Here is a 13,778-nt window from a genome sequence, read left to right on the forward strand (position 1 = left end):
AACAAAAAGACTATCAAGAGATTTGATGTTGCTCGTGAATTCCCAAAAAATTGTTCTTTTAATCACATGGTTTTTCTTTTGTATAACAAACAAATATAAAATACATGCATTAGTATACTTCTTAAAAATGCATTTTAAGAAAGAAGATCAAATCAACAAAAGTGTGTATTTTTTATTTTTTTTAACTTTAGTTAAATTTTGTCAACAAAAAATATTCTATTTTTCATCAATGTTGGAAATTCTGCATATCTATGAAGGTTGTATTGGTGGTGAGTTGTACAATGTCATTTTTTTCTCTGCAATTTTCACTGTATAAAGGCAAACCACATAAAAAGTAAATGTGTATTCAGAATGAAAAAGAAAACTGACAACATGCCAGTTTTGAAAAAGCTTGCACATAACATGGATCAAACTGCAACACCGCAGTAACAGAACTGGATATTTATAGACTGTAGTTTTATTGAGTCAGCTCCAAACTGCATTACTGTAATAAAATTTGTCTTATTTATACATTTCTTTTATTTATTAGATTAAAATGTGTTTAATCTTTTCATAATCACTCGAAAAGTAGAAAATTACCTCCTGAATGGTTTAGGTTCCCTTGTCCACAAGCTAGAGAGACATAGAGACATGTAATAAATAAATAAATCCATCTGAGGGTACTAAAGTGAAACAGGTACCACATCTGTTGCAGCTGCCTCCTGATGAGAGGACTGATGTCAGGCTGCAGAGTCTGGCAAGTGATGCTTTCCCTCGTCCGGCCATTCATGTTAATTACCTTACTGCTGGTATGTACAACGAGACATTGACCGCCTTATTTAAAAAGCCTTGCTTTTGTCAGGTATCACCAGTGTTAATTAGCATTCCCAACTACAAGACCATGTAGTGCTCTGAACAGGGCATTTCCTTCAAAAAAGCTGCATTTTTAGTGCCATGAAAATTAAAGACATCAACAAAAGGCAATTGGTGTCAGTCATTAGCAAACCTTGAGTCCATTCAGTGAATTGAAGAGTGAGGGTGTGGGTTAGAGCTACTTTCTTATAACACATTTAACCATTTTGAGCTTCCCAATCACAAGCGCTGAAGCCTTGCAAAAAAAAAAAAAAAGACATTAAAAGATCAATAATGGTTGATTTTCAAATAACTGGAAAGGGTTACAAAGTCACCTCCAAGAGTTTAGACAGTCATCAGTCCACAGCCAGATAAACTGTCTATCAATGCAAACTATGAAATTCTGTGGCCTCTCTCCTTAGAAATAACACCCAGATAAAATGAATTCAGAAACACAACGAAAAAATGCTAAGTGAGGTAAAAAAAAGAAGCTCAGAGTAACAGCTAAAGGCTTAAAGGAATCACTGGAACCTGTCAAAAAAGGAACATAAAAATATCATTGTAGAAGCGAAGGATGGAGGAGTCATGATCATGAATTCTGTTTTGCAGCCTTAGGGACTGGACACCTTATCGTTCCTTATTAGATTTTATTATTATTATCATTCCTCCACCAAGGTCAGCATGTTTGTCTGTCTGTCTGCTTGCAATATTACTCAAAAAAGGACTAACAGATTTTGATGAAATTTTCAGGGAAGGTCAGAAATGACACAAAGACCAAATGATTAGATTTTGGCAGTGATGTGGTTTATAGTCTGGATCCACAGATTTGTTAAAGATTTCTGTATCATTGTGAGATAGTGTCACAGTGTCACTGTAACTATGACTACAAATGAACACTACGTCAGCTGCCTGCTGAGGATCACATGATTGCGCTTCTACTACAAATCGACGGCTGCGGAGTTATCGGGACTTATCCGTCGGATACAAGGAACAGCTGATTAAATTGTGGGGGTCCAAGTCCCGTCAAGTCCCGCTGCCCCTTACATTTTTAGGTCACGCAATTCAGTTTCCATACATGACGTACACATGCATAACACACGCCTGTGCTTTAGTGCAAGGTCCTTTTTGTGGGTACATCTATATTAAATGGTCACATTCTATGTTGCCATGATTTCTGATCATCAATAACTAATAAATAAATGCTGCATTTCTAAAAAAATAAAAAAATTAAAATGATGCTACATTTCTGACAATGCCATATGGGGGAATGAGCAGCCTTGGTGGAGTACTGCACTCTCTGAGTGCTTTTCTAGTTATTATTATTATTATTATTATTATTATTATTATTATTATTATTATTATTATTATTATTATTATGAGAAAATTAATTCCCAAGTTTGTCTTGGTATCTGACTGAACAATGTTAAATGTGGCTGTCCAACTGATACTGAGGGTCCAGAGCTTAACCCAACAGATTCTGAGCAATGACTTCTAGAGAGACATTTCATTACAGGCATCCCAAAAAATGTGACTAAACTGAATCAGAGGAATAAAAGGGAAGAACAGGAATAGTCCAAATTTCCTCCAGAACATCGTACAGGCCTACTCTGCTGCTTTCAGGTTTCAGCCAAGTATATGTCTGACTAGTTATTAAATTTAACAAATCATTGGTAAAGGTGGTAGAGGGGGTTGTCCACTGATCGCAAGGTAGGCAGTTCAATCCCTGGCCCCTCCGCCTCAGATACTGAACCCCAAGTTGTTCCCAATGGCAGGCAGCACCTTGCATGGAAGTTCTGTCACCACTGGTGTGTGAATGGGTGAATGGGAAACAGTGTAAAGTACTTTGAACAGCACTAAGATAAAAAGGCACTATATAAGTGCAGATTATTTACCATTTTATTATTAATAATAATAATAATAATAATAATAATAATAATAATAATAATAATAATAATAATAATAATGCATTTTATTTGTAAGCACCTTTCTTGACAGCCAAGGTCACTTTACAGGAAAAAACAAATACAACAGAACAGATAAAAACATACATAAAGATAAAAAAACATACATGACAATAAAAAAAACATACATAAGGAAAGAGGCAGTTAGAGAAAATAAATAGTCTTGAACAGAGGAGTTTTGAGTCTGGATTTGAAGAGATGCAGAGAGTCAATATTTCGGATGTCCAGTGGGAGTGAGTTCCAGAGTTTGGGAGCAGAGCTACTGAAAGCCCTGCTCCCCGTGGTGCTGAGGCGGACGGAGGTTACTGTGAGGTGGGTGGAGGAAAAAGATCTGAGAGAGCGGGTGGAGGAGGCGATGTGAAGGAGAACAGATAGATGAGGAGGGGTGAGGTTGTGGATGGCTTTGAATGTATATACGAGGATTTTGAACTCTATTCTGGATTTGCCAGTGGAGTTGCTATAGGACGGGGGTGATCTGATGAAATGAGGGGGGTTTGTAGATGATGCGAGCAGCTGAGTTCTGGACCAGTTGAAGCTTATGGAGGGATTTGTGAGGGAGACCAAAGAGGAGAGAATTACAGTAGTCAATACGGGAAATGACAAGGCTGTGGACCAGGATAGAGGTAGTATGGGGGGTGGGGGAGGGGCGGAGACAATTCATATTGCAGAGATGGAAATATGCAGACCGAGTAATGTTATTGATATATAGTTGGAGCGAAAGTGAGGAATCGAGGATGACACCCAGACTCTAAACCTGAGAGAAGGGAGAAACTAAGGAGCTGGCAATAGTCAGGGAGAAACTGTCAATTTTGGATAGTATAGATTTTGTTCCAATGAGAAGAATCTCTGTTTTGTCACTGTTTAGTTTTAGGAGATTTGAGGTGAACCAGGATTTTATTTCAGATAGGCAGTTAGTGAGGGAGGAGGGTGGGAGTGTGGAGTTGGGTTTACTGGATAAGTAGAGCTGGGTGTCATCAGTGTAACAATGATAATGAATGTTGTCTTTCCATAAGATATTGCCAAGGGGAAGTAGGTAGATGCTGAAGAGAAGGGGCCCAGAACAGAGCCCTGGGGCACACCTGAAGAGACGGGGGAGGGCTGGAAATGGATGGACTTGGGGAGACAGCTGCAGTTTTAAGAAGAGTGGGAACAATTCCAGCGGTGAGAGAGGAGTGGATGATGGCAGTTATTAGGGGGCACAGTGAGAAGAGACAGGATTTGACCAGATCCGTTAGGAGGGGATCTAACTGATATGTAGAGGGCTTGGATTTACGGATTAGATCAGAGATCATGGAAGCGCCTGGGAGTTGGAAAGAGGTGAATGGCTGACAATGTGGGAGAGGTTCAGAGGAGGAGAGATGCAACAGGTGGATTTCTTGAATTTTGTGATTAAAAATAGCAAAATGGAGTTACAGTTGTCTGTAGAGTATGGGGGGGGGGTCTGGTGGGTGGAGAATTTTGTTGAGGAGTGAAAACAGTGACCTTGTAATACCTTCGTTGGAGCAGATGAGGCTGGAATAGTAAACGGATTTGGTTTGAGCAATTTAGTCCCTGTATTGAAATATGTGAGCTTTATGCATTTCTTTGTGGATTGTGAGACCGGTTTTTCTATAGAGTCACTCAAGACGACGACATTTGGCTTTCATGGACCAGAGTTCAGGGGTAAACCAGGGGGCAGTTTGTGTGAAGGAAACAGATCAAGTTTTCACTGGAGCAAGAGAGCTGAGGATGTCCTTTAATCCATTGTTGTATTGGGAAACCAGTTCATCAGGGGTGGAAGAGTAGTCAGGAGTCAGAAAATAGTCTATGCTGGAGGGGAGGGTATCCAAATCAATGTCTTTGAGATTCCTGAATGAGATGAAACATGTTGGCTTGGTTCTGGAAAAGGAGAGTGTGGCAGTGTTCATCAGATGTACAGTTGGAGGGGGCAAGACCAGAGCAGCAGATAAAATCCAGAGCATGTCCTTCTTTTGTGTGGGGGAAAATCTATGAACTGTTGAAATTCAAAACTGTCAAGGCATAATGAGAAATCTTTGGTGAGAGGAAGAATACTGTTGTCCATATGAATGTTGAAATCCCCCAGGAGTATTACATTGGGTGAGAGAGTTGATAGATGGGTGAGTAAGACAAAAAGGTCATTTAAAAATTCCCTGTGTGGATTGAGGTGGCAGTAGACTGTAGCAACAACAGTGGGCGTGGGACCAGGCAGTTTGCAGGCTGTGCACTCGAAGGAGCTGGTGGCAGGCAGGTATACTGGCAGGACTTTCCACTTCTCGCGGTGAATTATCGCGAGATCACCTCCGCGACCTGAGTTACGTGGTTGACAGATGTAAACAAACCCTTGTGGAGTGGAGTCATTAAGTTAAGAAAAGTCATTAGAATATTGCCAAGTTTCAGTTAAACAGAGAAAATCAAACCCATGGTCAGTGAGGAGATCCTGGATAAGATGACCCTTGTTGGTGAGAGAGCGGACGTTAAGAAGACCAAAATTGACAGCGGTGTTGGTGTGTTTGACGTTAGCGTTAACCGACTTTGCTAGGTGGGCTAGAACGCTACGATTGGCAACCCGGCTGGTGTTTCTGGGAGGAGGACAAGTGGTGGACCAGAAGGATTGAATATCTTTGGAGTTGCCGAGGTGAAAATTATGGCGAGACCCACGGTGGATGTACCTCCAGTGAGGCAGAAGAGCAATGTCCGGGTGGAGGTGCAGCATAGTCAGCGGAGGTTCTGACAGGTGACAGTGGAGCCAGAGGAGTTTAGCTGCCGAGTACTGGAGAAGTCCTGTCACAGTGCAGTGTAAGAGAGACATAAAAATCCAGACGAATGCAGACCAAGAGTGGATCTTACTGGCCCACATTGCCGACCCAGACGGACAGGTGGGATCTCGAGGAGCAGGTTAAAACACTGAAAAACACATAAAATCACCGAGAGTAGCAGTAGCAAGCTGTGCCAGCGCCCACTCGAACCGGAGGTTCATCTCTGTGTTTTTCCCATCAGCACTGGGTATGTTCAATGGGTGTACTCAATGATTTAGACTGTTTGTGTGCTCCTAGTTTAAGCACATTGTGTGTGTGTTTGTATATACTTGTGGTCTAGATGCAGATGGTATTAAGCTTTTGAGCATTAGAGCTGATCCACAGTTTTATTCATTTAAACTTTGTAATGATGTATGCATTAGTACAACAAAATGTGACTTATCAATTGAAATTAGTGCAAAAAACTTTGCAAATAAAAACTCAAAGTTCTGCATAAGGTGGGGCAGTTGTGCCTGAAGATGAGACAAATGGCCATGTGACCAGAAAGTTTCAGACTGTGATAAAACATTTGGCAGGAAGAGTGAACGACAGTGATTGTCCCTTCCTAATTACCTAATTACCACCACTGAGCGGCTGCTGAGCATGACCCTGAACCCCAACTGCTCAAGAGGAGCTGCTCAGCATTCAGGACAACTGGCTGTGGTAGAACTGGACTGCTTCCAGGACTAAATGTATGGTGTTACAAGTTGAGCTCAGTGAAACTTTCCTAAAAGGTTAAAAAAAAAAAATAAATAAAAAAAAAAAAAAAAAAAAAAAAAAAAAAAAATATATATATATATATATATATATATATATATATATATATATATATATATATATATATATATATATATAAAAATGGAAAAAAACATTGTTGGCCATACTGAGCACTGTACAACAGATGGTGGGTCCAGGGAGCTCAACTAAACAACAGATTTGTGACAGGTTCATAAACACTCGTGTCTCTGAATACCAGAATCATTTCAACCTACAAGTGGAACATTCTGCATTTACAAACCAGTGAGATAAATTTACGTATTTGCTGACACCATTTGTCTTGATTGACAATATTTTGGTTTGCATCAGACTTACGGTCAGTTCGCAGGAAGTTGTTGAGCAGCTGAAATAGGGGGAAGCTGTTCCAGGAGTCGACTGGCTGGACCTGCAGAGCGGCATCCATGTCAACTTTATACAGAGACAGAAATGTCTCAGCATGTTCAGCCATCAGCTCTGGCCACCATGAGAAAGCCTGGGAAAGACAGAGAGATGCAGCAAAATTATATCAGAGGAAAGGACAAGAAATGAAAGGAGTTTTTTTTTTTATTGCTTTTGGTACACAGACGTAGATCTATTGGTGACTACACAAAATACTGTTTTCACAAAAAAAACAAAAAACCCCAAAACATTTCTGGTAACATCCAAACATGGCTGTAATGTTTAACCCACTAAACCACTGCATCATCAAATGTTCAACATTGGCAACTGTTTAAGTAACGGGGTTCTGTAGAGGGCAGGGGAATTTAACAGAAGAGTAAATCAGGTGATGTTATCAGAGTGATGGATGGATGGATGGGACAAAAAAATATAGCAGACACTGGAAATCACAATTTGTTTCCCATTTTCTAGTGACAGTTAATATTGTCAGTCATTCCATTGTCTTGATCAAGTGCCCATTACCTGCCACAACTACGACGAACCTTAACAGAGTGGCCAATTTTAACCCAAACCATAATATTCCCTAAACCTGAGTTGTTTTTCAGCCAAAACAGAACTAAACCAATCCCCCTATAACACCTATGTGAGGATGCTCTTTGTGGATTTCAGCTCCGCCTTCAATACAGTTCTCCCTCACAAACTGGTTATGAAGTTGAGCAACCTTGGGCTCGGCAGCTCACTGTGCTCCTGGATATTAGACTTCCTCAGCAACAGACCCCAGAACGTCAGGATCAGAGACCACATCGCCTCCACCCTCATCCTGAACACCGGTACTCCTCAGGGATGTGTCCTCAGCCTCCATTATACTCTGTATTCACACACGACTGCTCTCCTGTTCACTCCAGCAACACCACTGTCAGGTTTGCTGATGACACCACCATCATAGAATTGATTAGAGACAATGATGAATCAGCCTGCAGGGATAAGATCCAGCATATGCGACGATGGTGCCATCACAACAATCTGAACCTCAACACTAGAAAAACCAAGAAGATGGTCTTGGACTTTAGGAAATCATGGCAAACAGAGCACTCCGCACTCTACTTCGATGGAGAGGAGGTGGAGAGGGTGGAGAGCTTCAAGTTCCTCGGGGTCCACATCTATACGGACTTCACATGGTCCAACCACATTACACACCAGGTGGGGAGGGCCCAACAGAGACTGTAGTTCCTCAGGAAGCTACATCAGGCTCTTCTCCCCCAAAAGCTCCTCCAAATCTTCTATTGCTCCACCACTGAGAACATACTGACATACTGCTGTACAGTGTGGTTCACCTGCTGCACTGCAGAAAACAGGAAGGACCTGCAACGGATGGTGAGAGCAGCAGAGCGGGTGATTGGGACCACACTACTTCCCCTCAGAGACATCTATACTGGCAGACTTTAGAGGAAAGCCAAAGGAATCACCAGAGACCCCTCACACCCAGGACATTCTCTTTTCTCCCCCCTCCCCTCAGGTAGACGTTATAGGACACTTAGAGTCAAAACCAACATACTCAAAAACAGCTTTTATCCCCAAGCTGTCAAATGTCTGCTCCCTTCCCCCTGAATGACAATATCACATACCCACAAGTGCAATATTTATGTGTCAGTGCAATTCATATCATGTGCAATAATCATGTGTAGAGCAGGTCTCTAACATCACACTATTCTATTCTAACTTTGATACACAGAGATAAAGTTTTTAGGGCTTCAATTATTGACCGGAGAGAGACTTTAAATAACCAGAAAATTATTTAACATTGAGCAGGAAGACATAAATAAGTGGCTATTGATTGCATTTAACTTCTAACTAGAGACAGTAATTCATTAAAAAAAAAAAAGCTTTCATAGGATTCAAATTCAGGCGTCATTTCAGGGAGAGAACATCAATGACTTTCAGAGATGGTGGCTTAGGGGCGATGTGATTGGAACAGATCATCCCCTCAATACAAATTAGATATTTGATGATCATACTGAATATCCAGGTCAGATGATGACTGGACAACAGTGAGAGGGCTGACACGTGAGGTCTGGTGCAGAATGTGGAGTCAAGTTGATGTTGGATCCGAGGAAACCTCGGGGTATGAATTGAAAAACGAGCCCAACATGTCTGGAAGGTCTCTGGTAATACCTGACTGGAGGCTGGCTCCCTGGATGTGCTGCGGGACTTTCTGCACAAGCCGATCTAGTAGGCTAGGTTACTACTACTTATCATCACAATATATCACTGCTTTGTGAGTCAGTTATTACTATTACTATTATTAGAAGTTTATTTAAAAAGGGACCGTGTACAATATTAAACATAAATATTTCTATTTGATGTATTTTACCAGAGTTAGCTTTAAGCTAATTTCCATCTGTAGTCCCTTGACAGGTCACAGTGAAAACATAACAACATAAAAATGTTACAAAAAGTACATGACACAGTGAAATAAAAAATTATACACACACACTCTCTTAAAAGCACACACATACACACACACACGCACGCACGCATGCACGCACGCACACACGCGCCAATTAAAAGGACATTGCTGGACTAAAATACATGACAGTGAAACAAAACATTATACATACACACACTCCTAAAAGCACACATGTACACACAGTCACACACAAATACCAATTAAAAAGACATTAACGGTTGCAGTTCTGAGTGTTCTTAAGCAGGTTTTTCAGTTTGTTTTTAAAACTGCTGATAGAAATACAGGTCTTAATGTCATCAGGCAGGGCGTTCCACTGAGTTGTAGCTTTTACAGAGAAAGCTGACTGTCCAAAGGTGGTGCGTCGAAAAGGTATTGAACAGTCAGTGGTGGAAGATATCCTCGTGGATTTTACAGATTGTGCTGAGTGATACTGAATGAACTGGCACAGCGGAGGCGGGGCCAAACCATTTAAAATTTTAAAGACGAGACACATATTCAAAAATAACTTAAAATGTTCAAAGCTCAGAAGATGATGCTTATCTAAAATCCTGCAATGGTGGTATTGCATTGATTTTTTGTCAAGGATTTTCAAAGTCTGTTTGTAAAGAGGCTCCAGCGGTTTGATGACTGTCTGTCCAGCTTGTCCCCAACATGTGATACAATATGACATATGGGACAGGATCATAGCGTGCATGAAGGTATTTGCAGCATCCACAGATAGACAGCTTCTAATGTGACGAAAGTTTATCAGATTATATTTTATAGTTTTTACAAGGTTTTGATGTGTGACTTCAAATTTAGATTTGAATCTAGCATTATGCCAAGATATTTAAACTCACTCACAATTTCTATTTTTTCAGTCCTAAATAAAATGTCAGTGCTGACAGACTGCTTTGTTTTGGAGAAAAACATCCTTTTTGTTTTGGTAACGTTGATGTTGAGACATGACTGATCAAGCCACTCTGTAATCTTTCCCAAAGCATTCGTTAGAGTCTCAGCTGCTAACTCAGCAGTTTTTGCACAATTATAAATGACCGTGTCATCAGCATACATTTGTAGATCTACACCATGGCACACTTGCAGAAGGTCGTTGGCGTAAAGACTGAATAACAGAGGCCCTAACACAGAACCTTGGGGAGCACATGACATTGTCTGACAGAGAACTGTTAACTTTGACACGCTGTGATCTGTCAGAAAGATATGAAGACATCCATTACAGTGCCCCAGGAGAAAAATTTAATTTTGAGAGTTTTGATAAAAGAACTTTGTGATTACAGCACCAACCACCCCTCCTTTATCTAATTGAGATTTTATCTGCTCTATTAGATACAGCGTAGCTGTTTCAGCGGAGTGATTGGGCCGAAAGCCAAACTGCATCGCATGTAAGCCAAAGCTACTAGTGTCAAGGTAGGATGTCAGTTGTTGGGCTGCAACCTTCTCAGCAATCTTGGACAATACAGGCAGAATACTTATGGGCCTATAATTACAGGCTTCATAGCAATTTCCATACTTAAAAATTGGAGTGATAATTGCTTGTTTCCATGCGCTGGGAAAAAGACTGTGTAAGTGATAGATTAATTAGGTGAGTAATAGGTGGAACAAAGAAATCACAATGTTTTTTAATAAACATGGTGTCCAGCTGGTAGTTGTCCTTATATTTTGAGCTTTTTTAAGGATCAAATTATTTCACTCACTTCTGTAACATTTGTGAGGGACAGATCAAAAGCTTCCTCTGTAACATTCACAGGTACAATATCCACTTCCCTGTCTTTGAAATTCTTACCTAGTTTATCTACCGATTCAAAAAAATAACGATTTAAAGTAGCAGCCACAGTAGCCTTGTCACCAGGTATTTTGTCGTTAATTTTAAGCTGGACATCAGAAAACCGTGGTTCCTTCCTCATAAGATTGTTAATGTTCTGCCAGATAGTCTTACTATTACCTTTTGCATCATCTAATAAACGGATATAAAAACTAGATTTAGCTTGTCTCAATTCTTTTATAACCCTGTTCCTCAGCCCTTTAAAAATCAACATGTCCGTGCCCCTTTTTGATTTAACAGCGTTTGTTAGTGAAGTATCTCTAACTCTTATTAACTTCCATACATTTTCATTTAACCAGGGCAGGTTAGGCTTTCTTTTACTTTTTCTTTGGACTTTTACAGTAAAGTTTTCTTTGATACAGTTAATTTTGTCTGTAAATATCTTACAACACTTTTCAAGATCTTCAGAGTCTATTATGTCATTCTATTTTATGTCATTTATTTCTGTTTCAAATGCAACTTTCTTGTCTTTTGGTATGCAATGAAACATGTTTGTACAGGTTTGTTTAATAAAGTTAAATCTTTTCCTAGTCAGTTTCCTTGATACCAGGGTTAGATTGTGATCAGACAAACCAGTGATCAGGTTGTAGCTTTTAGTTATTCTCTCTGTTCTACTTGTGAAGATCAGGTCCAGTTGTGTACTTGACATTTTTGAAATCCTTGTTGCACCATTTACCATTTGATCTAAGTTATTTTTATCTGTTATGCATTTTAAGTTTTTTCTCTTTGATTTGTCACCCCGGTCTGAATTAAAATCACCCATAAGAAGAAGCTCTTTGTTATGATTGCGCTCCTTGAGGATTCCTGTCAGCTGATCATAAAAAGTGTAATTTGCTGAAGGAGGTCTATATATCCCCACAATGTTAAAAGACATCTGTTGGGATAAAATTAATCTTAAATTTACATATTCCAGAGTGTTAGGAGTTTTGAGCACAACACATTCACATTTAATGCCATTTTTAACATAAATAAGCACCCGTCCTCCCCTCCCCACAGATCTGTCCTGTCTAAAACACAGATAACCTGGAAACCGTGAACACACAAGCAGGAGTGGATGGCTGTAGCCATGTCTCAGAGATACACAGAAAGTCCAGATTTGAATCCGACAACAAATTAATCAATTGATCACTCTTTGCAACAATGCTTCTAATGTTTAAATGTCCACCAAATAATCCCCGCGGCTTCAACTTAGGGTCCAGAGGACCTTTGCATGATTGACAGTTTGAAAAGTTTTAGTCAGTCTCTGCTTTCTCACTGCAGGGTTCCGACACGGTCGCGCTTGCAGAGGATTTAATGTGACAATCAGCTGTTCCGACAGAACTCTCAGAGAGTAGTGGTGGGGTGTTATTGATGATCGCTGCGGAGTATATCAAGTTGCGTCCTTTTGCGGAGCGCATAGAGAGCATAAAAGACTCCTGTTGTAAACCACCTTTTTTAAACAGCCTGTTTTAGGTAGATCCTAATCAGTAATTTTACTGGAATCCATTTAAATGAATAGCTACTTAAGATGTTTACTGACTTTTATTTTAGTCTTTTGTGTTCTATCTTCCTTATTTTTCCCAATCCTCCCTTTTTACCTAAATAAATCCTGCTTCCTTTCTTAAATGTCATCACTCTAAGCCCCAATTTCCCTCTGACCACCGTTCATGTCTTTCTTTTCTTCAGTACCATCATTTTTACCTCCCTCTCTTTCCTTCTTTTTTTTTTTACATAAAACCCACATTTCTTTTAGTCGTCCTTTCTTCACTTCCTTTCTCCCACCTTTCTTGCTTGTTCTTTAAATTGCATGAAACATTCTTACATATGCTTCTTGTCCCTCCCTTCCTTGAAACACCTTCTGTGTTTGTTTTCCCTTTTTGGTAGCAACATTTTTTTTACAACCATTTTATTGAAATAGATGTGTTGAGAAGAAGCAGTTTTGAAGTGTTGAAGAATTGTCAGGCTGGTTTGATGCAGCTTGTTGCCAACAACAAGAAACTGAAAAGGCGCATTTGAAATGCCTGATTCGTCCCTCAAGGCCATGAGTACAAGACAATACCATGTCATTTCTCTTTGCCCATCTTACATCTCTGCCTCTTCTTCCTCCATCAAACTGACCTCAGTGCATCAGCATATGACTCACGACTGGTAGTACTTTTCTCTCAGAGGTCCTATAGCCATCAAAAGCAGGGTTATCCTAGCAGGCTGACCTCTGTCCACTGGAGCGCCACACAACCTTGATGCTCTTTAGATAGCTGAAGATATCCGTATTAGTGAATCAGCAGGTAATTCTACAACAGCACCTATGGGCTTTTTTTTAAAATTATAAACCAACCCTTTCTTCTGTTTAAAAGCAGCCAGCGGTCAGAGCAAGTGAAGATGTCTCACATCTGCCTCCATTTATTTATTTGCAGCTTTTAACAGGTCATCATTCTTAATAATTTTTTTGGTCATCAAGAGCTTTATAACGCATTGAACATGCAGTAAGTTAGGAACACACAGTCGCTAGGCTAAAAACTTTCGTCTTCTTTCCATTGTGTTAATTTTGGCCATGGAAACTATGAGGGAAATTATTTATTGATGTTTCAGATGCTTCAGTCAGCCACTGTCATGTTCACTGGCAAATTATCCCATTAGTTCTTTGGGAATAAATTCAAGACACTACTTAATCCATGTGGTAGTATGCCTTGAACTTCCTCTAGACTGCTGTGCAGTGTTCTTTAGTTTGCCAGTTGTTTTGCATGCCATCCATTCTTTCTCTGGTGAAA

At 40.0% G+C, this 13,778-nt stretch overlaps 1 protein-coding gene across 8 annotated transcripts in view; it reads right to left on the reverse strand.

The window, feature by feature from the left end:
- cadps2 (Ca++-dependent secretion activator 2) overlaps window positions 1-13,778 on the reverse strand; it is a 388,988-nt gene that overhangs the window by 71,969 nt on the left and 303,241 nt on the right. For all 8 annotated transcript variants that reach the window (XM_055006857.1, XM_055006836.1, XM_055006847.1 and 5 more), the window contains exon 18: window positions 6,680-6,836. In XM_055006857.1, the coding sequence (XP_054862832.1) occupies window positions 6,680-6,836 (157 nt within the window). The remainder of the gene's footprint in view (window positions 1-6,679; window positions 6,837-13,778) is intronic.

The sequence above is a fragment of the Amphiprion ocellaris genome, chromosome 3, assembly GCF_022539595.1.
Source record: "Amphiprion ocellaris isolate individual 3 ecotype Okinawa chromosome 3, ASM2253959v1, whole genome shotgun sequence".
In the NCBI taxonomy this organism is placed as follows: Eukaryota; Metazoa; Chordata; class Actinopteri; family Pomacentridae; genus Amphiprion; species Amphiprion ocellaris.